Source organism: Ylistrum balloti, unplaced genomic scaffold (assembly GCF_031769215.1).
Source record: "Ylistrum balloti isolate Yb309-2 unplaced genomic scaffold, AGI_CSIRO_Ybal_v1 Utg369946, whole genome shotgun sequence".
In the NCBI taxonomy this organism is placed as follows: domain Eukaryota; kingdom Metazoa; phylum Mollusca; class Bivalvia; order Pectinida; family Pectinidae; genus Ylistrum; species Ylistrum balloti.
The window spans coordinates 558,172-584,307 of NW_026782051.1; the positions used below are offsets into that span (position 1 = coordinate 558,172).

The 26,136-nt window shown below is 35.7% G+C and overlaps 2 protein-coding genes across 3 annotated transcripts; one reads left to right on the top strand and one right to left on the bottom strand.

The window, feature by feature from the left end:
- Positions 1–271: 271 nt before the first annotated feature.
- Positions 272–10,580, bottom strand: LOC132547285 (guanine nucleotide-binding protein G(i) subunit alpha-like). The gene is made up of 8 exons (XM_060211050.1): positions 10,138–10,580; positions 5,665–5,707; positions 5,005–5,146; positions 4,373–4,524; positions 3,552–3,680; positions 3,013–3,142; positions 1,811–1,964; positions 272–1,017 (listed from the first exon to the last, which is right to left on the bottom strand). The coding sequence occupies exons 1-8, from the start codon at positions 10,253–10,255 to the stop codon at positions 830–832; spliced, it is 1,056 nt and encodes a 351-aa protein (XP_060067033.1). The 5' UTR covers positions 10,256–10,580; the 3' UTR covers positions 272–829.
- A 414-nt stretch (positions 10,581–10,994) lies between these two features.
- LOC132547292 (MOB-like protein phocein) lies at positions 10,995–24,985 on the top strand. 2 transcript variants are annotated; one of them, XM_060211057.1, is made up of 8 exons: positions 10,995–11,353; positions 19,599–19,661; positions 21,031–21,131; positions 21,537–21,585; positions 21,955–22,041; positions 23,085–23,164; positions 23,337–23,448; positions 23,681–24,985. In XM_060211057.1, the coding sequence occupies exons 1-8, from the start codon at positions 11,351–11,353 to the stop codon at positions 23,804–23,806; spliced, it is 621 nt and encodes a 206-aa protein (XP_060067040.1). In that variant the 5' UTR covers positions 10,995–11,350; the 3' UTR covers positions 23,807–24,985. The 2 variants fall into 2 exon arrangements, with proteins under 2 accessions (XP_060067040.1, XP_060067039.1); XM_060211056.1 differs by lacking the exon at positions 10,995–11,353 and adding an exon at positions 19,071–19,139.
- The last annotated feature ends 1,151 nt before the right edge of the window (positions 24,986–26,136 follow it).

Here is a 26,136-nt window from a genome sequence, read left to right on the forward strand (position 1 = left end):
TCATTCCTTCAGTTTCACTAACGTTGCAAAAGTACTGAATACTTAATCACTGCATATAACACCTATTTTAATATATAAACTAGCTTAATGTTAGCTATGTGTCTCTAAAGCTGTGATATTTTGTGTGGAGATCTTGATATTTCAGTAGCTGGAAAAAAGTAATGCTTTGTTAATCAATGCCTACAAAAATTCTTTCACAAAAATTATATTTTTTTATCTAGAAGTATTTTATTCGTCACTAAACAAAATGGATAGGGACAAATTATCCCAACATAAAATCACTTTTTCAAAATTATTTCATTAAACATGTTATATGACAGCAATAAAAGTACAATCAATGAAATATTTTAAACAGAGGATTAAGGAGAAAGGAAAACGACAAGGATGTTCCGGATAAGGGGTTGAAAAGATTGGAGAAGTTCTAAACTCTTAACATCTCCATGGAGACGGCCACCAAAATAAAACATCAACAAAATATCAATTTTTGATTTTCTTACAGGACCTTGCTTGGGATTCTTACGACACGTTTCAAGTCATCATCAGTCAATCTCCTTTTTACGATGACTTGGTCACATGACAGAATCGTATGACGTCACAATAATGTATTCATAATGTAATGAAGAATCAATTACATGAGGATAACGCCCTTCGTAGGTGTGTTGGAGTGATCCTGTCTCGCAAACGCGAGAGGGGCCTTCTATATCTTCGTGTGAGGAGCGCCGACGAGATCAGTGACGCCACAATCTCGTTACTCTTTCGAGAGGGGAGTCCTTGAACAAGGTAGACATACGAGATAAGCGGTCTTGAAGTACGAGCTTTAGTCCTATTCTCACATGAGCGAGACGTCTTTTAATTGAATTTGTAATATGATATCAATAGCTGCACTGAACACCACCTGAATGTTGTTTGTGTCGGTAGCGCACGTGAAGTGAGTGTACACCTCCTTGTCTTTGTTTCGGTTTAGCTTCTCGTACTTTTTTCTCACAAAACTAGCGGCCTGCTCGAACACATTTTCACCTGTGAAATATAGTAATGAAATCACTTTTCATTGAGAAAACATTAGGCAACATGATAATGTGATAATCGATATTCCAACAATAATAAATACATTGACTAGAAATTTGCTTTAGTGACAAAAACACGTCTCCCTACATTAACTAGAAATTTATTTTAGTCACAAAAGCTCGTCTCCCTATATTAACTAGAAATCTGTTTAGTCACAAAAGCTCGTCTCCCTATATTAACTAGACATTTGTCGTAACAAAAGCAGGGGTCCCTCCATTAACTAGAAATTTGTTTGAGTAGCAAAATACGTCTCCCTCCATTAACTAGAAATTTGTTTTAGTAACAAAACGACCTCTCCTTTCATTAGCGAATTACGTAATTTTTTTGTAGTGGTTTGCATTTACAAGAATGAAAATAAAATTTTTTTACTGTTCTTATTTATTGATTATAGAGAAATTCACATTTATTTTCCAGTGACCCTGACGACAGTGTAACTAAGTAACGACTTTGTTGATACACTGCCCCATTTAAAATGACTTTACCAATATAAAACATATATCAGCTTCATAAACGTCCGGAAGTTAAAACAAAAACTACTTTTTAAAAAATCTATATATCGGTTTTATTACTGAAAATTTAATGTTATTTCTTCAATTTATAATGATAATACAGTGTTATGTATATATATAATTACTGTTCTTTCTTTGGGATAAAATGACCACAAAACGACGAATCTATCTTTGCGAAAATATCAATATGACTCCCAACGATCAACTATCCACAAACGAATGAGTAAGTAAACTACCTGTGTACTCGGGGAAGCAGACAATAAGGGGAGACGATTCCAACTTGACCTCGAACAGATCTTTCTTGTTGAGGAAGAGTATGATAGAAGTGTCCATAAACCACTTGTTGTTACAGATAGACTCAAACAGCTTCATACTCTCTACCATACGGTTCTTTATATAAATAAAGATAAAATAGATTAGTATCAAGGAGTGGCAAAGCGTGACATAATCCTCCGCCCCCTGGTGTTCATGTGAACATACAAATAGACATATATATATCTACCTTAATGTTGATATTTTAATGTAGCTTATCTGTGCAAGCTCAGCTAAACAATAGGCAGCTAGGAAAGATTTACAAATAGTAACTTTTTGCTTTCTTTGTTTCCATGGTAACAGAGAGAAAAACTATCGCGACTAGAGCACAAGTCTGGTATTTATACAATGTGTCGTAGATATAGATTGCATGGTTTTCAAGTTATATCACAGAAAAGTTTGCAAAAAGTAAATTTTTGACCTTGTTTCCAAGTAACAAAAAATATAATAATTGAAAACTCGCCAATAGCAAAAGGCACAACATGGGCGTAACCTGAAATACATGTATAGAGTGTATGCGAAGTTTTGTAGACGGTCTTACTTATGGCAATTATACACTTACACTAAACATTGATTGGATGGACAGTGTTACTTATGGCAGTTATACAGTTACACTAAACATTGATTGGATGGACAGTGTTACTTATGGCAGTTATACACTTACACTAAACATTGATTGGATGGACAGTGTTACTTATGGCAGTTATACAGTTACACTAAACATTGATTGGATGGACAGTGTTACCTGTGGCAGTTATACACTTACACTAAACATTGATTGGATGGACAGTGTTACCTATGGCAGTTATACAGTTACACTAAACATTGAATGGATGGACAGTGTTACTTATGGCAGTTATACACTTACACTAAACATTGATTGGATGGACAGTGTTACTTATGGCAGTTATACAGTCACACTGAACATTGATGGGGTGGACAGTGTTACTAATGGCAGTTATACAGTTACACTAAACATTGATGGGATGGACAGTGTTACTTATGGCAGTTATACAGTTACACTAAACATTGATGGAATGGACAGTGTTAGTAATGTAGCAGATTACTGTTAATCATAATTTAGAAATGCACAGAACAATCATAAAGTAGGGTGTAAGATCCTTACCACAGACTCGTCTTCGCGAAGGAAAAGGTCGTACTCGTTCATAGCAACAATGAAAAAGATAGCTGTTACGCCTTCAAAACAGTTGATCCATTTTTTTCTTTCCGACCTCTGACCTCCGACGTCTATCAAACTGAAAGAGAAGATAGTTGAGGTATATCCTGTTCTATAAGAGAGCTGTATTTTTTTTTCTCTTTTTGTGCGAACACATTTCTTCATATTGTTTTAATACATACGAGATATCTTTTTGAAACAGAACAAAAGAATTCGGAATGATATTAGGTGACAAAATCTTCAAATTTGAACGTGGTCGCAAAAGGACTTAAATGTGTACATACGCTATATTTCAAACGTGTGTAAATTTATGCGTGATTGCATTTATTGGGAGTAATATCAATGCCTCCTGTTTTACTTAAACTTGTCGCAAATAAATCGAAAATACAATCTTTATAATCTTTATAAAAGATGACAAATGTTGACAGTAATTGCTCTTCAATAAGAGTTATATGTGAGTTTGATGGTCACCAATATTAAATACGTACCGGAAATGGAAATACCGAAAACTGAATAATGTCTCGACGATTCCGGTGGTTGTCACTCTGGTCCGCAGGACATCCTGTTCCGTTGGGACGTACCCAGCCATGGAAATCCGGTCAAGAGCGTCCAGGTAACTGTGGTGAAAGTGGTGTAGATATTTTACTTCAGTAGTTGTCAGTTTAACGTGGAACAAAATATCAAACTATGATTCATCATAAGTAAAAAAGAATAACAACAAAAAATACAAAAAACACAAAAAAGAGAAATAGCGACAGGAAAACAAGTACAACATCATTTCCGCCAAAGGACAAATAACCAGGAAATCGAAAGGGGGAACTGTTATTGTTATTCATTTTTATGCCCCCGGATCGAAAGACTAGGGGCATACTGTTTTTGTTTGTCTGTTGTCTACTTTAACCTTACATCGTAAGAAGTAGGGCTTTCATATTTGGTATACGTGTTCTTAAGGGTGGTACCAAAATGTTTCACCATGTGATTTTGACCGTGACCTTTGACCTACAATTGAAAAAACATTAAGACTGGCCATAACTATTGTACCATAAAATATATGGCTTTCATATTTTAAACATGTGTTCCTTCTAACAATACCTTTGTTTTGGTACCAACATTTACGACCGGGGGCATATTGTTTCATAAACACATTTTGTTGCTTTTACGCTTTCTTTGTGATGATATATTAAATAAGAGAATTATTCAGAATACCCCCATCTACTTGGATTCATCCCTGATATCGAATGAGATTTCCAGCTCTGTCTTGATGCATATTCAACACTAATCAGCATTGTTTATCTTTCCTCAGACTTACTATTCCGCGGAATCGTTGAGTTGGTATTCTCTTGCCCGACTGAAGCAGTCCTGGACACCTGAATCATTCCAGAGTCTTTTAAACGCCCCACACAACTCTAAAAAACGGTCTTCTTCGTCTGCCATATAGGTCATTACCTGTCTCGCGTCATCCTGCAAACCAGTTCAAAGGCAGTAAAATACTACACGGGGTCTATATATGTCTAGGACTACGTTTTAACAAAGCATTCCCCAACAGTTAAGTTATAGGATGTCGTATACCCTGTCTTTGTCATAAGAAATGTTTAAACATTTAACTATATTGTATATCGAAAGTGATAATCCTGTTCTATTTCATGTTATTATCATCTTTTGGGGTGGGTAGGGGTCGGTGGGGGTAGGAGGGGTAGGGTGGTGATGGAGTGGGTTCTGGATAAGTAATGACATCACCCTTCCAAACCCAAGTGTGATGGTTTGGCTTTTGTTACAATGAGCGCATTCAAAAATATGTGTTGATAATGAGATTTTTGTCAGTAGTATTCATCAGATTAGTTAGCCTCGGTCCTTAAGAAATTATATCACTTATACTAATCTACTTACACAGTCTTATAGACGTTTTAAATTATTATACTTAAGATTTGTTTTGAAAGATACCTCTCTATCGGAGTTGGCGAAGCTGATTCCCAGCTCGCCCATAGCCTTGATAATAGCTATGAGGGAAACACACGTGTTGCTGTATACAACGGGCTTATAAAGGAGACATTCTTCTTTGGAGTAACCATCATCGTGAATAATCCTGAAATACGGACAGTATAAGGATGACCATCCACAGGCCATATAATAACTACTTACTGAATCTATGGTAACGAGATGAAACCATAAAACACATCCGATATATAATACATTAATAAGTAAACCAGACAGGTACTTAATCACTAACGACACTCTCTATAACGATTAAAGACAAATGGATACAAAGTTTAACAAAACACTGATTCATGACACGGTACACATGACACGGTACACATGACACGGTAAACATGACACGGTACACATGACACGGTAAACATGACACGGTACACATGACACGGTAAACATGACAACAGGTCACGTCCTGTTATTTGAATAAAAAATTTAAAAAGAAATTAAAAGCAAAAATTATTTTGTGGCTTATAGCGCCTAACTCACATTAATGAAATATTAAAGATAACAACGAATTTAAATAATATATGAAGGGGTGTTGAAAAGTTGTCCGACATGAGGTAATAAACCACCTGAACCACAATGGGTCCATGATCAACATACATTACTTACTTCATCTGTTTCACAATCGTGCTTTTCCCAGATTCTCCGGCTCCTGAAAAAGGGACTCTGATAAAATGATTTGATTCCCTTTTATGAGGTTCCAGAATATACCGATACAATTTTAATTAAAACTCATATTTAATGACAATAAGATCAAAATATGAATAAACGAAAGCTGGAGACTTCTCAAAAACATTAAGGAGAATAAAACCAAGTGTTCCAAAAAAAGGCTTGGTCAATCCCTGTGTTAGTAATGTCATGTTCCCAAATGGCACAAGGTAAACAACAACCGACTTATCAAGCATACTTATGACAATTATATTATCATGATGACCATAAAACTTCCCTATAATTTCAATTCCAGTGTTTTGAGTTTGTCTGTCAAGTGCCGACATTTTACACTAAAATTGTGGTATTGGCAAGAAACCCTCGAATATGGAATCAGCTGCGACATATAAACAACATAGCTTGGAGATGTAGGTAAGCTGCTCTACAGAAATGGAAAATTCACAATAGGGAACTGAAATCATCACGATTATTATACAGTTTGGAAAATTGTTGTTGTAGAAAACGGTCTGATGTAAGAGTTTGTCTTGTCTTTGGTTTCCAATTCCGGTGTGTATATACATTTCTTCTTATTTAAAGACATGTCAAAATAATCGAGTTCAATAAGATTTCAATGGGAAAATGGTCATTTTCACGACCCATAGGATACTGATAACAGATTAACGTTCAGTCAGGACATGTACACCAGGTACATGTTCTTTCCGGATACTGATAACAGATTAACGTTCAGTCAGGACATGTACACCAGGTACATGTTCTTTCCGGATACTGATAACAGATTAACGTTCAGTCAGGACATGTACACCAGGTACATGTTCTTTCCGGATACTGATAACAGATTAACGTTCAGTCAGGACATGTACACCAGGTACATGTTCTTTCCGGATACTGATAACAGATTAACGTTTTTCCGGATATTGATTACGTGATGTTTTCTTCTGACATGTACATCCGGCATAATTTCCTTCCTGATAATTGTAAAACTATTTAAACTTGTTACTGTGTAGCTTAGATAGGATGCATGAAAGCCTCATCGTGACACTCCACAACTGAAGCACGAGAAAGCAGGCGTTCTACCCGAACACCTGACTCAAAACATGATGGTAAAAATGAAATAAGTACGTAACTCCTCGGCGAATGATCGCAACAGTGAGAATTTCCGTAGAACTAGTGGAGACTTCCGCTGATGTTAGGGATGTTGTTAAAATTTGCTGTGCTAATTTGTCAACATTTATTTTGTATTTTGTCAACCGCTTGCAAGATTTGATATCACATACACGCTGTTCATTTTAAACATAATTAAAATGATTGAACGAGACAATGGCGGAAGTTAGTTTTAAATCACATTCAGTATAAACCCCTATGGTGATAGTACTGCTGGTACCTAATGCATAAACATATCCGGATTGTACCTAACTTTTAAAAAGTAAACAAGGCGAACAATCGCCAAAGTCAGCCTCTTGTTTAGCAATATAGAAGTGATTCAGTTTAATATACTTGATAAGCAATGAAATATCTACATGTTATTACAAATACAAGCCATACCTACATTCTGACCCTGTTACCGTAATTATCAACCAATTGATGATGATGTCTGACCCAGTTACCGTAATTATCAACCAATTGTTGATGATGTCTGACCCAGTTACCGTAATTATCAACCAATTGATGATGATGTCTGACCCTGTTACCGTAATTATCAACCAATTGATGATGATGTCTGACCCAGTTAGAGTAATTATCAACCAATTGATGATGATGTCTGACTCTGTTACAGTAATTATTAATCAGTTGATGATGTCTTATCTAGTTACAGTAATTATTAATCAGTTGATGATGTCTTATCCAGTTACAGTAATTATTAATCAGTTGTAATTATTAATCAGTTGATGATGTCTGACCCTGTTACAGTAATTATTAATCAGTTGATGATGATGTCTGACCCTGTTACAGTAATTATTAATCAGTTGATGATGTCTTATCCAGTTACAGTAATTATTAATCAGTTGATGATGTCTTATCCAGTTACAGTAATTATTAATCAGTTGATGATGTCTTATCCAGTTACAGTAATTATTAATCAGTTGATGATGATGTCTGACCCTGTTACAGTAATTATTAATCAGTTGATGATGATGTCTGACCCTGTTACAATAATTATTAATCAGTTGATGATGATGTCTGACCCTGTTACAGTAATTATTAATCAGTTGATGATGATGTCTGACCCTGTTACAGTAATTATTAATCAGTTGATGATGATGTCTGACCCTGTTACAGTAATTATTAATCAGTTGATGATGATGTCTGACCCTGTTACAGTAATTATTAATCAGTTGATGATGATGTCTGACCCTGTTACAGTAATTATTAATCAGTTGATGATGATGTCTGACCCTGTTACAGTAATTATTAATCAGTTGATGATGTCTGACCCTGTTACAGTAATTATTAATCAGTTGATGATGATGTTACAGTAATTATTAATCAGTTGATGATGATGTCTGACCCTGTTACAGTAATTATTAATCAGTTGATGATGTCTTATCCAGTTACAGTAATTATTAATCAGTTGATGATGTCTTATCCAGTTACAATAATTATTAATCAGTTGATGATGATGTCTGACCCTGTTACAGTAATTATTAATCAGTTGATGATGATGTCTGACCCTGTTACAGTAATTATTAATCAGTTGATGATGATGTCTGGCCCTGTTACAGTAATTATTAATCAGTTGATGATGATGTCTGACCCTGTTACAGTAATTATTAATCAGTTGATGATGATGTCTGACCCTGTTACAGTAATTATTAATCAGTTGATGATGTCTGACCCTGTTACAGTAATTATTAATCAGTTGATGATGATGTCTGACCCTGTTACAGTAATTATTAATCAGTTGATGATGTCTGACCCTGTTACAGTAATTATTAATCAGTTGATGATGATGTCTGACCCTGTTACAGTAATTATTAATCAGTTGATGATGATGTCTGACCCTGTTACAGTAATTATTAATCAGTTGATGATGTCTGACCCTGTTACAGTAATTATTAATCAGTTGATGATGATGTCTGACCCTGTTACAGTAATTATTAATCAGTTGATGATGATGTCTGACCCTGTTACAGTAATTATTAATCAGTTGATGATGATGTCTGACCCTGTTACAGTAATTATTAATCAGTTGATGATGTCTGACCCTGTTACAGTAATTATTAATCAGTTGATGATGATGTCTGACCCAGTAACAGTAATTATTAATCAGTTGATGATGTCTGACCCTGTTACAGTAATTATCATTCAGTTTGATGATAATGTCTAACCCTGTTACTGTAATTATCAAGCAATTGATGATGATGTCAGACCCTGTTACAGTAATTATCAACCAATTGATGATGATGTCAGACCCTGTTGTTAACAGGGTCAGGATGTTTAGGATTTAACGTCGTACCCAAGTTACAGAGCATTTTGTTTAAAATTTAACGTCGTACCAAGTTACAGGGCAGTATGTTAAGGATTTAACGTTTTACCGAGTTACAGGGCAGTTAGTTGAGGATTTAACGTTTTACCGAGTTACACCGAGTTACAGGGCAGTTAGTTGAGGATTTAACGTCGTACCGAGTTACAGGGCAGTATGTTTATGATTTAAAGTCTTACCGAGTTACAGGACAAAGTGTTTAGGATTTAACGTCGTGCCAAGTTACAGGACAAAGTGTTTAGGATTTAACGTCTTACCAAGTCACAAGGTAGTATGTTTAGGATTTAACGTCGTACCAAGTTACAGGGCAGTATGTTAAGGATTTAACGTTTTACCGAGTTACAGGGCAGTTAGTTGAGGATTTAACGTTTTACCGAGTTACAGGACAGTTAGTTGAGGATTTAACGTTTTACCGAGTTACAGGGCAGTTAGTTGAGGATTTAACGTCGTACCGAGTTACAGGGCAGTATGTTTATGATTTAAAGTCTTACCGAGTTACAGGACAAAGTGTTTAGGATTTAACGTCGTGCCAAGTTACAGGACAAAGTGTTTAGGATTTAACGTCTTACCAAGTCACAAGGTAGTATGTTTAGAATTTAACGGCTTACCAAGTTACAGGGTAAAGTGTATAGGTTTTAATGTCTTACCAAGTTACAGGGTAAAGTGTATAGGTTTTAATGTCTTACCAAGTTACAGGGTAAAGTGTTTAGGATTTAATGTCTTACCAAGTTACAGGGTAAAGTGTTTAGGATTTAATGTCTTACCAAGTTACAGGGTAAAGTGTTTAGGATTTAATGTCTTACCAAGTTACAGGGTAAAGTGTTTAGGATTACACGTCGTACCAAGTTGCTTACTTGTCCATTTACTATAAAAACATGATCATGCTAAAGTTTGTTTTAAAATCATCACGTCAGTTGTAATCAATGTCTTACCCAGCAATAAAAGTTTGATTTCTTGTTGAGACTTTTCACGATCCTCTCGAAGTTTTTTGTCAATTTTCTTAGATTCCATCAGAGATTCTGTTTGCTGTGCAGACATCGCACAACCCATGGTGAGAGGCAAGCATGGACGGAATTCACCAACTAATTAAATACACCACAACCGAAAACGGTCAAAAGGGATCCTCATCGATGTTCACATCCAACGTAGGACTTGTGGGAATGTGCCACTTACAAAACATCCAGGTCCAACCAATTCATCTTTTATATATCCATGGTTTTTTTCTTTGTTTGCACTCACTATCTTCTTATGGAAATTTAAAATTTAATCTAAAATTCGTCCCAGTCATCAAAGTCTTCGAATGTATTCACGTGCTTCCTCTTGTAAACAGTAGTGTTAATTACCACATGGGCCTACAAACTCGTTCAACGCCGCGGAACATTTTATTACCCATTACACACCAAGCCGTTGACAAAACAATGATAAATTCGACGAATACTGTTGTACTTCCGTCAAACCGGAACTAACGTCATTTGAAGAGGCTGCTTCAACACCATCCGGGATCGAGATCATTTCAAGTATAGCAGCTTGGTAGATTTGGGGAAATTTGTATGCTGAGTGATATCTGTGGTACAGGTACAAGTACCAGTAAAGTGAGACCAAGTGTTTGCTGCAAACATACAGTTTGTAAGAAACTTAAATGAGCTACATTGCCCTTTCCTTACATGAGAGTATTTGCCTGTATCCACATATGAATATCGATGTCCGTTAGGAGCAGAAAGATATTGTTTAGGAATGGATGTAAACTGCTTCTTTGTTCGATATGGAGTGCAGTGTGTTCAATCTTCAAGAGTTCTCTTCTTGATTTTGTATAAACTGTTCAGTTTCTAGTTTTAAGACGTATACCGAGTATCGTCGACGAAGTAAAGATCGCCTACTCTTGCGGAACACCTGGTTATTGATTTGTATGTAATTCAATCTTAGTTTATACTCTCGAGAGTTGGTGAAGACTATGGGAAACTGTCATTCCCATTATGACATATCCTATATAACTATGCTTTGTGATTTCATTATTGTCAACCCGTCCTCGTTTTGAGAATGTTCAACAACTTGGATTAGCCTAGAAACACTTGGCCTTATGCTCTCAGTGCTGCGGACAAAATCACAAAAATGAAGAGTTTCTGATCGACACCTTCGTCGAGATTGATGGTAAGATGTTCCAACAGACTTTTGATATACTTGCATGTATGTGAACCAATCGTACCCCTCTCTTGACTGACTTGTTTTTGTTTTCATAGGAGGCTGAATATATCGAATAGTTTATCAAAACAAGCGACAAAGACTTGCAAAGTCGTTCGATTTTACTTTCATGTATATCGATGTCGTCTTGTCTTTAAATAACACGAAAAATATTGACCACGTCCATCGTATATACCCACCAATTTGGCCGATCGACAACGCAGAGATAACCACGCCTACCGAAAATAAAGGGAGGCTACTCTCACCATCTCCGACAAACATAGTGTCGTCAGCATTGAACGTCATTCCCAATGATATCGGACTTAATTATACTTCTAACGTGTCGTTGAAGAAAAAATTAAAAGCAAACGGTTTCGTGTCTGGGTCATACTTTCAACGAGCGTCCTTCCAAACAAGAGACGATGATACAGTTGAAATTAGTGGCCATGTTTTCCCCAGTCAGCGGAAAAATTTGGGGATATACCCGTTTTCAGTCGAATATTTATGAGGTTTTCCTTTTCAAATAAAGTTAACATGGCAAATCACTGCATTTATTCAATATATATACCAGTCAATAGGGAATTCAAAACACTAAATTTGTATCTATGAATTACAGCCCTTTCCGTTATTGAAGGAGTAAAAACTGTCTTTTTCATTTGACGCATATTGCCAGGACTCAGTAAGTCGCCACATTACTACGATCCGTTTTTCAGACGAGTATTTCTGAGACGGGATTTTTACTTTTTAAACTAATTTTATATGTGGTAGCAGTGCAATAATTAAATAAAGAAATATACCGGTCGTTAGGGAATTTAATAACCTAAAATTATGTATATATATTTTTTAGCCCCTTTCCTCCTTGAATGACTTAAAACAGTCCATTTAAGTAGTCACGTACTTTCATTTCCCTATACTCGCCATGTTAAATCGAGTCGATTTCAGTCTCTTTTGGTACACAGTGACGTCACTGGTCACTTATTGGGTTTTCAGACAACAGTTTCCGTGAAATCGATAATTTTGCCATTTTAACAGTCAATGTCGCTTTTATGGTTCATCTTTGAAAATTTTTATTTCTTGTAAAGTGGTCACAGTAACCTATATTTTCATATATAAAAAAATATTTTTCGCTGAAGATACCCTTTAAACACCACACAATGTTGAATCTGTTTATGTTTTTTTCCTCTTTACATTTTTGCTAATAATTAAAAACAAAACAAAGTTCAAGTGGTGTGATTGTTTTCTATGGAGCAGAATTAATGAAATAAAAATAAAAACAGTCGCCATGCAGGGTTAGCTCAGTTGGTAGAGCATAGGCTCCACGACCAGAAGGGTGCAGAGGACCGGGTGGGTTTGAATCCCCCCCGGCAGCAGCAATTTCTTTCACCTCTGTTTCAAGTGGGAAGGAAGTGGTAAACCCCAAAGAAACAAACAAAACAAGTTTGCTTTTACAGTCATATAAAGTCTTTATAAAATGGCCACCAAGATACATCACTGATATAATGGTTACTTTCTAAACTGGCATTAAATTCTTAAATTTTTGGGTTTTTTTTTTTATTTATATCATGTTAATGGGTTTTTTTTTCATCAAGAATATTAATACCTTATTGGAAGACTTTAAGATTTTATTTCAACTGTTTAACCATAACAGTAAACATTCATTTTATCACAGACCATTCACAAAGTAAAACTTTGTAAAAGAGCAGAAACATGTCCAGATAATTTCATTTCCCTTCAGTCAATAAATATCCGAAAATGGTCAGTCCGAAATCAAGCTTGTTTATAAACACACACATTAACATGCGGCTTATTAGCACATGAGAGAGGATTATAAAACTTATGCTAGCAAAATTTTGAGTGAAAAACAAATACTGATGTTCATTGCAATATTGTACACGTGAGTCTGGGAATATTTACGCACTTTTGAGCAGACATAAATAAAAAATGCTTTCCTTTAGAAGGACACCACAGGATCTCCTCGTTAAGTTGATACTTAGGCCGTCCGCACAATCCAGAGACGTATATATCACATATATGTGATATATACGTCTCTGGCACAATCGGAGCCAAGATTTGCACTTCTCATGCTTCATCTGAGATTTGGGAAACGGTATGAACACAACACCTCCCTATAATCGCTCGGGGTAGCGAAATCGGTGTTGCAAGTTCCCCAGCAGCAGAGTATCACCATTGTCGGAGAATGTCGGAGTAGCGAAATGTAAACAAAGAGGCGAATACTACCCGCGATCTGATTGGCTAAACCGCGCTGTCAATCAAAAGCTGTCGATCGGCCAATTGGAAATCAAAGATTGTATTTGTTTATGGGTGTCAGTATATATGTTTCATTTGTTCATATTTTGCGTCAATTTGAAAATTGAACAACAATTTATTGTTTTGTTTTTTAATTTAATTTTTAAAGAACAATTTTGTCGTGCCCTCTATAGTCCGTTTTTCATCATGAAGTATGATTGTGTTGTATCCACGATTTGAAGTTTGAAGTTTACAGTATAATACAACTGGAACAGCAATGGGTGTAGGTAGGTTATTACGGTGTAGGTAGGTTATTACAGTATAATTCAACTGGAACAGCAATGGGTGTAGGTAGGTTATTACAGTGTACTTCAACTGGAACAGCAATGGGTGTAGGTAGGTTATTACAGTGTACTTCAACTGGAACAGCAATGGGTGTAGGTAGGTTATTACAGTATAATTCAACTGGAACAGCAATGGGTGTAGGTAGGTCATTACAGTATAATTCAACTGGAACAGCAAGGTTTATAGGTAGGTATGTTCCTGGTTATCGTCTGTATTCTGTATCAGACAATGTTCCTGGTTATCGTCTGTATTCTGTATCAGACAATGTTCCTGGTTATCGTCTGTATTCTGTATCAGACAATGTTTGTGACCTGGTTATCGTCTGTATTCTGTATCAGACAATGTTTGTGACCTGGTTATCGTCAGTATTCTGTATCAGACAATGTTCCTGGTTATCGTCTGTATTCTGTATCAGACAATGTTTGTGACCTGGTTATCGTCTGTATTCTGTATCAGACAATGTTCCTGGTTATCGTCTGTATTCTGTATCAGACAATGTTCCTGGTTATCGTCTGTATCAGACAATGTTCCTGGTTATCGTCTGTATTCTGTATCAGACAATGTTTGTGACCTGGTTATCGTCTGTATTCTGTATCAGACAATGTTCCTGGTTATCGTCTGTATTCTGTATCAGACAACGTTCCTGGTTATCGTCTGTATTCTGTATCAGACAACGTTCCTGGTTATCGTCTGTATTCTGTATCAGACAACGTTCCTGGTTATCGTCTGTATTCTGTATCAGACAACGTTCCTGGTTATCGTCTGTATTCTGTATCAGACAACGTTCCTGGTTATCGTCTGTATTCTGTATCAGACAATGTTTGTGGCCTGGTTATCGTCTGTATTCTGTATCAGACAACGTTCCTGGTTATCGTCTGTATTCTGTATCAGACAATGTTTGTGACCTGGTTATCGTCTGTATTCTGTATCAGACAATGTTCCTGGTTATCGTCTGTATTCTGTATCAGACAACGTTCCTGGTTATCGTCTGTATTCTGTATCAGACAACGTTCCTGGTTATCGTCTGTATTTTGTATCAGACAACGTTCCTGGTTATCGTCTGTATTCTGTATCAGACAACGTTCCTGGTTATCGTCTGTATTCTGTATCAGACAATGTTTGTGGCCTGGTTATCGTCTGTATTCTGTATCAGACAACGTTCCTGGTTATCGTCTGTATTCTGTATCAGACAATGTTTGTGACCTGGTTATCGTCTGTATTCTGTATCAGACAATGTTCCTGGTTATCGTCTGTATCAGACAATGTTCCTGGTTATCGTCTGTATTCTGTATCAGACAATGTTCCTGGTTATCGTCTGTATTCTGTATCAGACAACGTTCCTGGTTATCGTCTGTATCAGACAATGTTCCTGGTTATCGTCTGTATTCTGTATCAGACAATGTTCCTGGTTATCGTCTGTATCAGACAATGTTCCTGGTTATCGTCTGTATTCTGTATCAGACAATGTTCCTGGTTATCGTCTGTATTCTGTATCAGACAATGTTCCTGGTTATCGTCTGTATTCTGTATCAGACAATGTTCCTGGTTATCGTCTGTATTCTGTATCAGACAATGTTTGTGACCTGGTTATCGTCTGTATTCTGTATCAGACAATGTTCCTGGTTATCGTCTGTATTCTGTATCAGACAATGTTTGTGACCTGGTTATCGTCTGTATTCTGTATCAGACAATGTTCCTGGTTATCGTCTGTATTCTGTATCAGACAATGTTCCTGGTTATCGTCTGTATTCTGTATCAGACAATGTTTGTGGCCTGGTTATCGTCTGTATTCTGTATCAGACAACGTTCCTGGTTATCGTCTGTATTCTGTATCAGACAATGTTTGTGACCTGGTTATCGTCTGTATTCTGTATCAGACAATGTTCCTGGTTATCGTCTGTATCAGACAATGTTCCTGGTTATCGTCTGTATCAGACAATGTTCCTGGTTATCGTCTGTATTCTGTATCAGACAATGTTTGTGACCTGGTTATCGTCTGTATTCTGTATCAGACAATGTTCCTGGTTATCGTCTGTATTCTGTATCAGACAATGTTCCTGGTTATCGTCTGTATTCTGTATCAGACAATGTTCCTGGTTATCGTCTGTATTCTGTATCAGACAATGTTTGTGACCTGGTTGATATGATAAGTTTGGAACTGAATATTTGTCAGCGATGGTCTTAATTATACAGCATCTTTCTTTCTTTGTCTTATAAAAAGTGGGCAAACCACAAGCCTCCATTGCTGGTATGATTGTGTCCATAGCCAATTCGACACAAATTGCTCTAGGTGGCATGCCATGGACCTCCTGTATGTTGTTCAATAAGGTAGCTGCCATCTACTACAAGGATACTTCTCCTCTAAATGGTTCTGGCTATCAAACAATCAAGTTAGTTTATAGCCCATCTCAGTGTTAACTCCACGTACATTAGTCTCTATACACAGAGTCAACACGTAATACATCATATTTAACAAAGGGTCAATACACAATTACATTAGATTCAACACGGGGTCAACACAAAATTACGTCAGATTCAACACAAGGTCAACACAAAATCACATCAGATTCAACACAAGGTCAACACATAATTACATCAGCTTCAACACAAGGTCAACACAAAATTACATCAGATTCAACACAAGATCAATACACATTACATCAGATTCAACATAAGGTCAATACTCAATTACATCATATTCAACATAAGGTATATACACTATTACATCAGATTCATCACAGGGCCAACACAGAATGCACCAGATTCAACGCAGGGTCAACACTCAATTACATCAGATTCAACACAGGGTCAACTCTCTCAATTTCATCAGATTCAACAAAGGGTCAACAAACAATTACATCAGATTCAACATAAGGTCAACACACAGTTACATCAGATTCAACACAAGGTCAACACACCATTACATCAGATTCAACACAAGGTCAACACAAAATTACATCAGATTCAACACAGGGTCAACACATAATTACATCAGATTCAACACAAGATCAATACACAATTACATCATATACAACATAAGGTAAATGCACTATTACATCAGATTCATCACAGGGCCAACACAGAATATATCAGATCCAAAACAGGGTCAACACTTAATTACATCAGATTCAAAACAAGGTCAACATATAATTACATCAGATTCAACACTTGGTCAATACACAATTACATCAGATTCAACACGGGGTCAACACAAAAGTACGTCAGATTCAACAAAGGGTCAACAAACAATTACATCAGATTCAACAAAGGGTCAACAAACAATTACATCAGATTCAAAACAAGGTCAACACATAATTACATCAGATTCCACACGGGGTCAATACACAATAACGTCAGATTCAACACAAGGTTAACAAACAATTACATAAGATTCAACACAGGATCAACACTCAATTACATCAGATCCAACACAAGGTCAACACACCATTACATCAGATTCAACATAGGGTCAACAAACAATTACATCAGATTCAACACAGAGCCAACACAGAATACATCAGATTCAACAAAGGGTCAACAAACAATTACATCAGATTTAGACAGAGCCAACACAGAATACATCAGATTCAACACAGTGCCGCCAACATAAAATTACATCAGATTCAACACAGGGTCAACACAAAATTACATCAGATTCAACACAGGGCCAACACAGAATACATCAGATTCAACACAGGGCCAACACAGAATACATCAGATTCAACACAAGGTCTACACAATAACATCAGATTCAACATAAGGTAAATACACAGTTACATCAGATTCAACACAGGGCCAACACAGAATACATCAGATTCAACACAAGGTCAATACACAGTAACATCAGATTCAACTTAAGGTAAATACACAATTACATCAGATTCAACACAGGGCCAACACAGAATACATCAGATTCAACACAGGGTCAACACTCAATTACATCAGATTCAACACAGGGTCAACACTCAATTTCATCAGATTCAACATAAGGTCAATACTCAATTACATCATATTCAACACTTGGTCAATACACTATTACATCAGATTCATCACAGGGCCAACACAGTATACATCAGATTCAACAAAGGGTCAACAAACAATTACATCAGATTCAACACAGGGCCAACACAGAATACATCTTATTCAACACAGGGTCAACACTTAATTACATCAGATTCAACACAATGTCAACACATAATTACATCAGATTCAACAAAGGGTCAACAAACAATTACATCAGATTCAACACAGGGCCAACACAGAATACATCTTATTCAACACAGGGTCAACACTCAATTACATCAGAATCAACACAAGGTTAACACACCATTACATCAGATTCAACAAAGGGTCAACAAACAATTACATCAGATTCAACACAATGTCAAAACACAATTATATCAGATTCAATTCAGGGGCAACACACACTCACATCAGATTCATCACCGAGTCAAATGCATTTACATCGGATTCAACACTTGGTCAATGCACAATCACGGCAGATTCAACATAGGGTCAACACACAATTACATCAGATTCAACACAGGGCCAACACACAATTACTTCAGATTCAACACGGGGTCAACACACAATTTCATCAGATTCAACAAAGGTTCAACACACAATTACATTGGATTAAACATTTGGATTCAACACAGGTTCAACATATCATGACATCAGATTCAACGTAGGGTCAACATACAAGACGTCATATTCAGCACTTTTCTATACCTTTTAACATCATTTATGATGTTGGTGATGATGATGATGATGATGATGATGATGATGATGATGATGATGATGATGATGATGATGATGAATAATGAAATATATTTGAAAAACTTATGTCTACGTAAAAAATCTTTCAAATTTCACAGTATTGACTTTAACTAATCTCTGTATGGTTTTATTTGTGACTTATTTTCATTATAAGGTAAATCTTATCTTTCCAAAGTGTTTTAAATTTCACATGCGTTTGCTTAAATTTTGGATGTAATTACACTACGTAATGATCAACTAATGTGACGAGACGTCATCCTTAAGATATGTGATAGAAAATCGTAGTTACCTCCCATGACAAAGAGGGCACTGTGAAATGAAGATGAAAATGGCCGACGGGAGTACAGCGGTTCTCCGCCGAAACAGGCCAGGAACCAAATCAGAGGCAATATATCGATAAATTAACTGTAGCAATAATATCTTTGAAATATATCGCATGTTCTTAGGGAGGGTTGGTGTTGAGTGAGGCGTTGATTTTACGAAGCCAGGCAATGTTTACTCTCTAACTTCAGTCACTTCCGGTTTTCTTTGCCTATTTGGGCACGGAATCGGACGTTCTATATGTGAAATATAACTATTATGCTATGACAATCGCTGAGGTTATTTATTTCCTGTGGTTGGAGAATGTATGCAATGTGTATCAAATAATACTGTTCTGTTGCATTATGTTATTTACACATATATAAGTCTTTGTAGTGTTCGTGAAATATGAGTGAGACTGCATAGACAAAAATAAGCATTTTAAGTTGTGTAAATACTATAATGAATATTAAAACGGTTTAAATGAATTCCAGTTTGGCGAAAGACAAATAAAATTGATTGATATCGTAACTTTGTATTATAGAACTGGTGCAGTTGGAGTGATGAGTCATTTGAAGAGATGGATAGCACTCTTGCTGTACAACAGGTACGAGTATACACAAATATGATAAATCTATGCCAATATTGACGTTCTAAAATGTAAGTCGAGCACTTCCTGATAAAATTGCATTTATCCAGTTAGCATTGTATAAGTGCTTGAATGTCAATCTGAACCCGTTCAGTATATGTTTTTGTTGATGATTTTTATTCCTTCACTGGTAGTAGTTGATAACCAACAATTTCTTTACAACAGATACATATACCCTGGTATATATACTGTCAGTAGTTGGTAAATATATAAAAAGGTTATAACAGTATATCTAAGAAATCATTTTTATAAGACATGGACATTATATTGAAGTGCATTCCATTTTTTACCCCTCAGCTTGGTTGTGCATATTTTACAAGGCACCAATAAATTGGTGCTATTCAGTGGTCAGGTGATTCAATATTGTAACATGCTCACCTTTCCAGATCATCTGGGGTTCTGTTCCCAAAACAAACGTGAAAAGGTATTGGGGTCACATGTCCGACCATATGGATTTCAACTGAATACTCTGGTTTCCTGCCTCTATAAGACCCCTCATGTGACCCTATTCAGGCCATCAAGAGAGAAATATAAACTAACAGCTTGTTTTGAATTTGTTGTAAAATGGTTAAGATTTACATGTAAATTAGTGCTATCAATAGGTAGTTATTCACACACAAAAGATGGATTCATATACAAACCAGACTGTTGAGAAATGTGAGCAGACAACAATGCACTGTTCACCGATATTGTGGATTTGAGAGATTATATAGGCATATTGGAACATTTAACCATTGATTATCAGTCATATTGTGTGTATTATCAAGACATGTACAAGTGCAATCTGGGTGACATCATCAATATTTATCTGGTGCCCAAATTTCATTCATGTTGACAATAAATTCAATCTGACATCAATCTGACAAGACTTCAAATACACATATTTACATTTTGATATAATTTAAAACATAACCATGTCTTTTTGTCTAATTTGAAAGTTTTTCTTTGCTATATGTTAACATACGGAAAAAGTGTTTTTAAAAATCATACACAGCAAAATGATAAAGATGAAGCTGTAAGGCAATGAGGTAAAGTGTAAAATGTTGACGAATCGTTTGTCAACTTGACAACAAAAATGATGTCATGTTTTTGCTCAGTGAATACAATATAGATTAAGAGTTAGTTAATGGGAGGTCATCATGCAAAATGTAAGCATATCGTGATGTCTAAAAGTCTAGATACAATGTTGTGGCAATTAAAATTTGGTTGGATTTGACTTCAATTGTGTCATAAGAGTGATAAGACATGTGTAACCTTAAGGTAGGATGTATACAGATTTTTACATGTATGTTTTATGATAAAGTGAAAGACAGTATTTCCCTTACAGTTTATACAACAGGCCATTAGGAAAGACTTTACAAATGTTGAGGAGATTTTAACTCCCCCAGAAGGGCAGGATGAAGGTGTTTGGAAGTATGAACATCTTAGGTAGGTGAAACAATTTACTATTTTTTTTTATACCAGCTGTGATTAGGTAAAAAAAAATTGTATTACACCCATGTGTTAGACCACCTTTTCTAAACCAGATGAGTCTAGTTATCATGTAGATTGGACTGACAGTTTTCAGTCTTCACAGAAAGTTAAATAAAATGATAGATGCCTGTTGCAACATTCAAGTAATTTTTAACAGTGTGCTATATACCCTAGCCATAAAGTATTTATGTTGTGAAAGGAAACTAGCAATAAGTGATGGTTAATGTGACAATATGTAAATGTAGCCTTGTATATATGAATGGCGTATATCTGTCGGAAAATAATTAAAAAAATCATTAATCTTATATCTTTTTTTGTACTTTACATTGTTCCTCCACCAATGTCTTTTATATTTCACAGACAGTTTTGTATGGAGCTGAATGGCTTGGCAGTGAAACTACAAATAAATGTATGTAAACATTTATTATCTTTTTATATGTTATGTACATTTTCAACAATGTAATGTTATACATATATAGCTTTGATTTTGATAATTGGAAGAGAACATCTAGTTTCTGAATAGAAGTAAACCACAGGAGGTAATCAATGGACAACAATGGCAGACAATTAACCTCATTTATTGTCTCAAGATTTCTGGCTCAAATTCTGCAAACCTATGTAGAATGTTCATATTCCATACATACATGCATACAGATGGTTGACTCTTTTGGTCCTAAGCTTTCAGTAATTTTACAGCCGCATATAAAAAAGATACTTTTTGCTAAACCTGATATATCTAGTGTGGAAATGAATTGCCTAATGTATGTTATCTCATCAGAATGAATGTAACCCAGAGACCTGTACCCAGATGACAGCCACAGAACAATGGATCTTCCTGTGTGCTGCCCACAAGACTCCAAAAGAGGTATTTTTCTACGATAGTATGAGTGTGTAATAAGAGGTTACACTTTACTTTTGCTGTTGTAAAAAGTATCACTGTAAAGCATTCTAGCAGGGTTATTGCTATTTATTTAGTGATACACATTGTAGCTGTAGTATTTATTTAGTGAGACACATCGTAGCTTGGGTACTTATTCAGTTAGACACATTGTAGCTGTGGTATGTATTCAGTGAGACACATTGTAGCTGTGGTATGTATTCAGTGAGACACATTGTAGCTGGGGTATTTATTCAGTGATACACATTGTAGCTGGGGTATTTATTCAGTGAGACACATTGTAGCTGGGGTATTTATTCAGTGATACACATTGTAGCTGGGGTATTTATTTAGTGATACACATTGTAGCTGGGGTATGTATTCAGTGAGACACATTGTAGCTGTGGTATGTATTCTGTGAGACACATTGTAGCTGGGGTATTTATTCAGTGATACACATTGTAGCTGGGGTATTTATTCAGTGAGACACATTGTAGCTGGGGTATTTATTCAGTGTGACACATTGTAGCTGGGGTATTTATTCAGTGAGACACATCGTAGCTTGGGTACTTATTCAGTTAGACACATTGTAGCTGTGGTATGTATTCAGTGAGACACATTGTAGCTGTGGTATGTATTCAGTGAGACACATTGTAGCTGGGGTATTTATTCAGTGATACACATTGTAGCTGGGGTATTTATTCATTGTAGCTGGGGTATTTATTCAGTGTGACACATTGTAGCTGGGGTATTTATTCAGTGTGACACATTGTAGCTGGGGTATTTATTTAGTGATACACATTGTAGCTGGGGTATTTATTCAGTGTGACACATTGTAGTAGGGATCATATCTTGAAAACTTCAAAAGAAATTTTGTTCATATTTATCCCAAATTATTATAACATCAATTTCTACATCTATTCTTTTCAAGGTAGTCAAGTTTAAAGGATCAAAGGTTGCATTTGACAACATTCTGCAAATTATCATAAAGTGCATAGATCAGAGGTATTTTTAACATTTTTTTTCTTTAGTGTCCAGCAATCGACTACACAAGACACACTCTAGATGGAGCTGCTTGTCTTCTTAATAGCAACAAATACTTCCCAAGCAGGTAAGCATCGTAACATTGTAATGATTTTAGAATACTTTGTGAGCCAGCATTTATTCAAATAGTGCTGCAATAAAGGGTGATAATGCTTGTTTTTTTAAAATAAAAATGCTGGAAAATGTATACAAGTGATAGCATTATGATGGTTAATATCAACAGGTTACTTTTTTTTCAGAGTTAGTATAAAGGAATCGTCAGTAGCCAAACTTGGATCTGTTTGTCGGCGTGTGTACAGGATCTTCTCTCATGCTTACTTCCACCATAGGACACTCTTTGATGAATATGAGGTAAGATCTGTTGATTGTTTTTATTTAAACTGAATTTTAGATAAAATTATTTGAAGTTTGATTTGTGTGTTTTAGAAAAAAATAAACTAATAAAATAATCTACTGCAACATGTGTGCAAAATATTTTGTGAACATGAATGACTTGGGGAAAACAGATGGCATGTAATGAACACGAGCAGCAGTGATATTTTTATGAATACTTTTGTACTTCTATTTTGTTTTTTGTTTTCAGAATGAAACCTACCTCTGTAGAAGATTTACAAATTTTGTGACCAAATATAACTTGATGTCCAAAGACAACTTGATAGTTCCAATTCTAGAGGACCAACAAGGAATTGAGGGAGAGAGTGAAGCTTAGTGAGAGATAACTCTTTAGTTTTTCATATTCTGCAAGACTACAATTATGGCATACACTATGAAGAATTATGCTTTGGTTAAGGGACATAACTCCATGATCACTTATAGGACCTAAAGTCATCCTGTCTCGAAACAGTGTCTGTCCTTAGAAGTGGACAGACCAAAAAAGTTTCTCATCGAACAAAATTGTTTTCTATTCAACAAATGGTTTAGTTGTCTCTGTGTCAGTACAAACTTCAGTGGAATGGCTTCAGTGTTGTAGTATTAGGGGCTTAGTCAAGACTTAGAGATAACATTAAAATGTAAGGGAGACAACTATTACAGGGAGACAACTCAGGGTAGATTTGTGTCAACACCGTGAATGTAAATGTTCACTTGAGATGGATCTCTTTGTTGACTTTATAGAGCCAGGTCACATCCAGTTGATCATTCATTGTGTCATATATTTGTCACACATGTTTAAGTCCCACATTCATTTGTCTGAATCCATTAACACATGAATCTCCAACAATATGACTATCATTGGTGCAATATCTTGTAGATTCTACAGTAGTCCTGCTGAATTTTGAAAAAGTTATTCTATGGAATATCTAGATAAAATTATAGCACATAAATAGTTCAAATAAGAATTAATGTATGGATTAGGCTGTAGTTTCACATGAACACAAAGAATATGTATATATATATATATATATAACTGATGCCATCAAGAACATCAATATTGATACATTTTTGCTACCTGGATTTTAATGATAATCTGCAAGTGTAATATGTGAATATAAGTTATTACAAAATTTGTTCGTTTTTGGAACTTAATCATTTTAGGTAGGGAAATGCCTGTTTTGTCTGTAAAATAGGGCAAAAATTCCAAGTAAATTTCTCTGTATGTAGAATTATGTATTCTTTTCTTGGTGAAACATGGTGATTTTGATGACTGTACACAAGAAATGACAATTAATTAGCTGCAGAATGTGTGCATTGTATTTTGTCTTCACTAAAAATCAGGAGATGAAAAATCACGGACAACTGAGGTTGAGAGAGTGCTTTAACTTATATATAGTTTGTGATGAGAAGGATGTGTGTGATAATAATATTAGAGATTACAATTAACCCATTTATTATGTATTGTTTATTTACATATTTGTATCAAGTCGTAATAAATTGTCATTTTGAAAAGTAAGGAGTGATTTTGTTGTAGATGTTGTATTGTTGTTGTGACTTGAGCATGGCACATGTAACCATTACAAAAAATGTTGTCTCCCATTTTGATTTTGAATATTGATTCTTGAACATCAGATGAAGGGAGATAATCAAGACGATAAAGGAAGTTACTGTAATTGAGATGAAGGAAGATAAATTAGTTTTATACTGAAGTGATCTTTGTTTTCCCTATGGAGTCATGTTATCCAAAAGGAAAGAAAAAATGTCCTTGATCCCTCACATTTAAATGATTTGACTCAAATAAAAACGGAATTCATAAGACTTGGATGAAAAGGATTGAACTTGGTGAGGAATTGAAATGGGTTCTGTCATCCTGGTTACAATGAATTGTACAACAGGGAATACACTCATGAATGATAAAGAGTCATCCTATAGAATGTATGTTGAAGATATTTTTGTTTCACGTTTAGGAGTCCATGTCTGGAAACCACCAGTGCTTAACTGTACATTATATGTACATGCCATTTAGGTTAAACAAAGTGACAACAATATTGTCCAGTGTATTGTTAAATATCACTGTAAGGCCATTTTCATTTACCTAGTCCAAAATATTCTGACCAGTGAGATGACCGATATAGTTATAAGGTCGCCTGACCCGAAGGGTCAGGATGACCTATAGCAATCGTGCTTTGCCCCTCGTCATCGTGTGTTGTGCGCTGTCCTCTGCATTAAATTTCCATTCCAATAATTTTTCTCAATAACCAAATGGTCCAGGGTGGTGATATAAGTGGGTACCATTTTCTTGATATGAATTACTTTGACCCACTTTCAAGGTCAAAGGTGTCAAATATGTCCAAAACTTTGAACAACATTTTCTCAATTTGCAAAAGGTCCATGGTACAGATATTGGGTATTTAGCATGCTGGGATAAAGGGCTACTAAGTTTGTTAAAATTAATTATGTTGACCCACTGTCAAGGTCACAGGGGTAAAATGTGTTGAAATATTCAAATGACATCTCATTTACCAAAAGGTCAATGGTGCTGATATTGGTCTTGTAGCATGCTGGGATAAAGGGCTACCAAGTTTATTCACCTTGACCTACTGTCAAGGTCACAGGGGTCAAATGTTTTGAAATGTTTAAGCAACTTCTCGAAAACCAAAGGGCCAC

Excerpts from the sequence above, each read along its gene's own strand:
- LOC132547285 (XM_060211050.1), bottom strand. The coding sequence starts at position 10,255 with ATGGGTTGTGCGATGTCTGCACAGCAAACAGAATCTCTGATGGAATCT. Across the intron at positions 3,681-4,372 it reads CTCAACGATTCCGCGGAATA|TTACCTGGACGCTCTTGACC; the intron begins GTAAGTCTGAGG and ends CTTTCACCACAG. Across the intron at positions 1,965-3,012 it reads TTCGCGAAGACGAGTCTGTG|AACCGTATGGTAGAGAGTAT; the intron begins GTAAGGATCTTA and ends ATTTATATAAAG.
- LOC132547292 (XM_060211056.1), top strand. The coding sequence starts at position 19,071 with ATGAAGATGAAAATGGCCGACGGGAGTACAGCGGTTCTCCGCCGAAAC. Across the intron at positions 21,132-21,536 it reads TGGAAGTATGAACATCTTAG|ACAGTTTTGTATGGAGCTGA; the intron begins GTAGGTGAAACA and ends TATATTTCACAG. Across the intron at positions 23,165-23,336 it reads AACAAATACTTCCCAAGCAG|AGTTAGTATAAAGGAATCGT; the intron begins GTAAGCATCGTA and ends CTTTTTTTTCAG.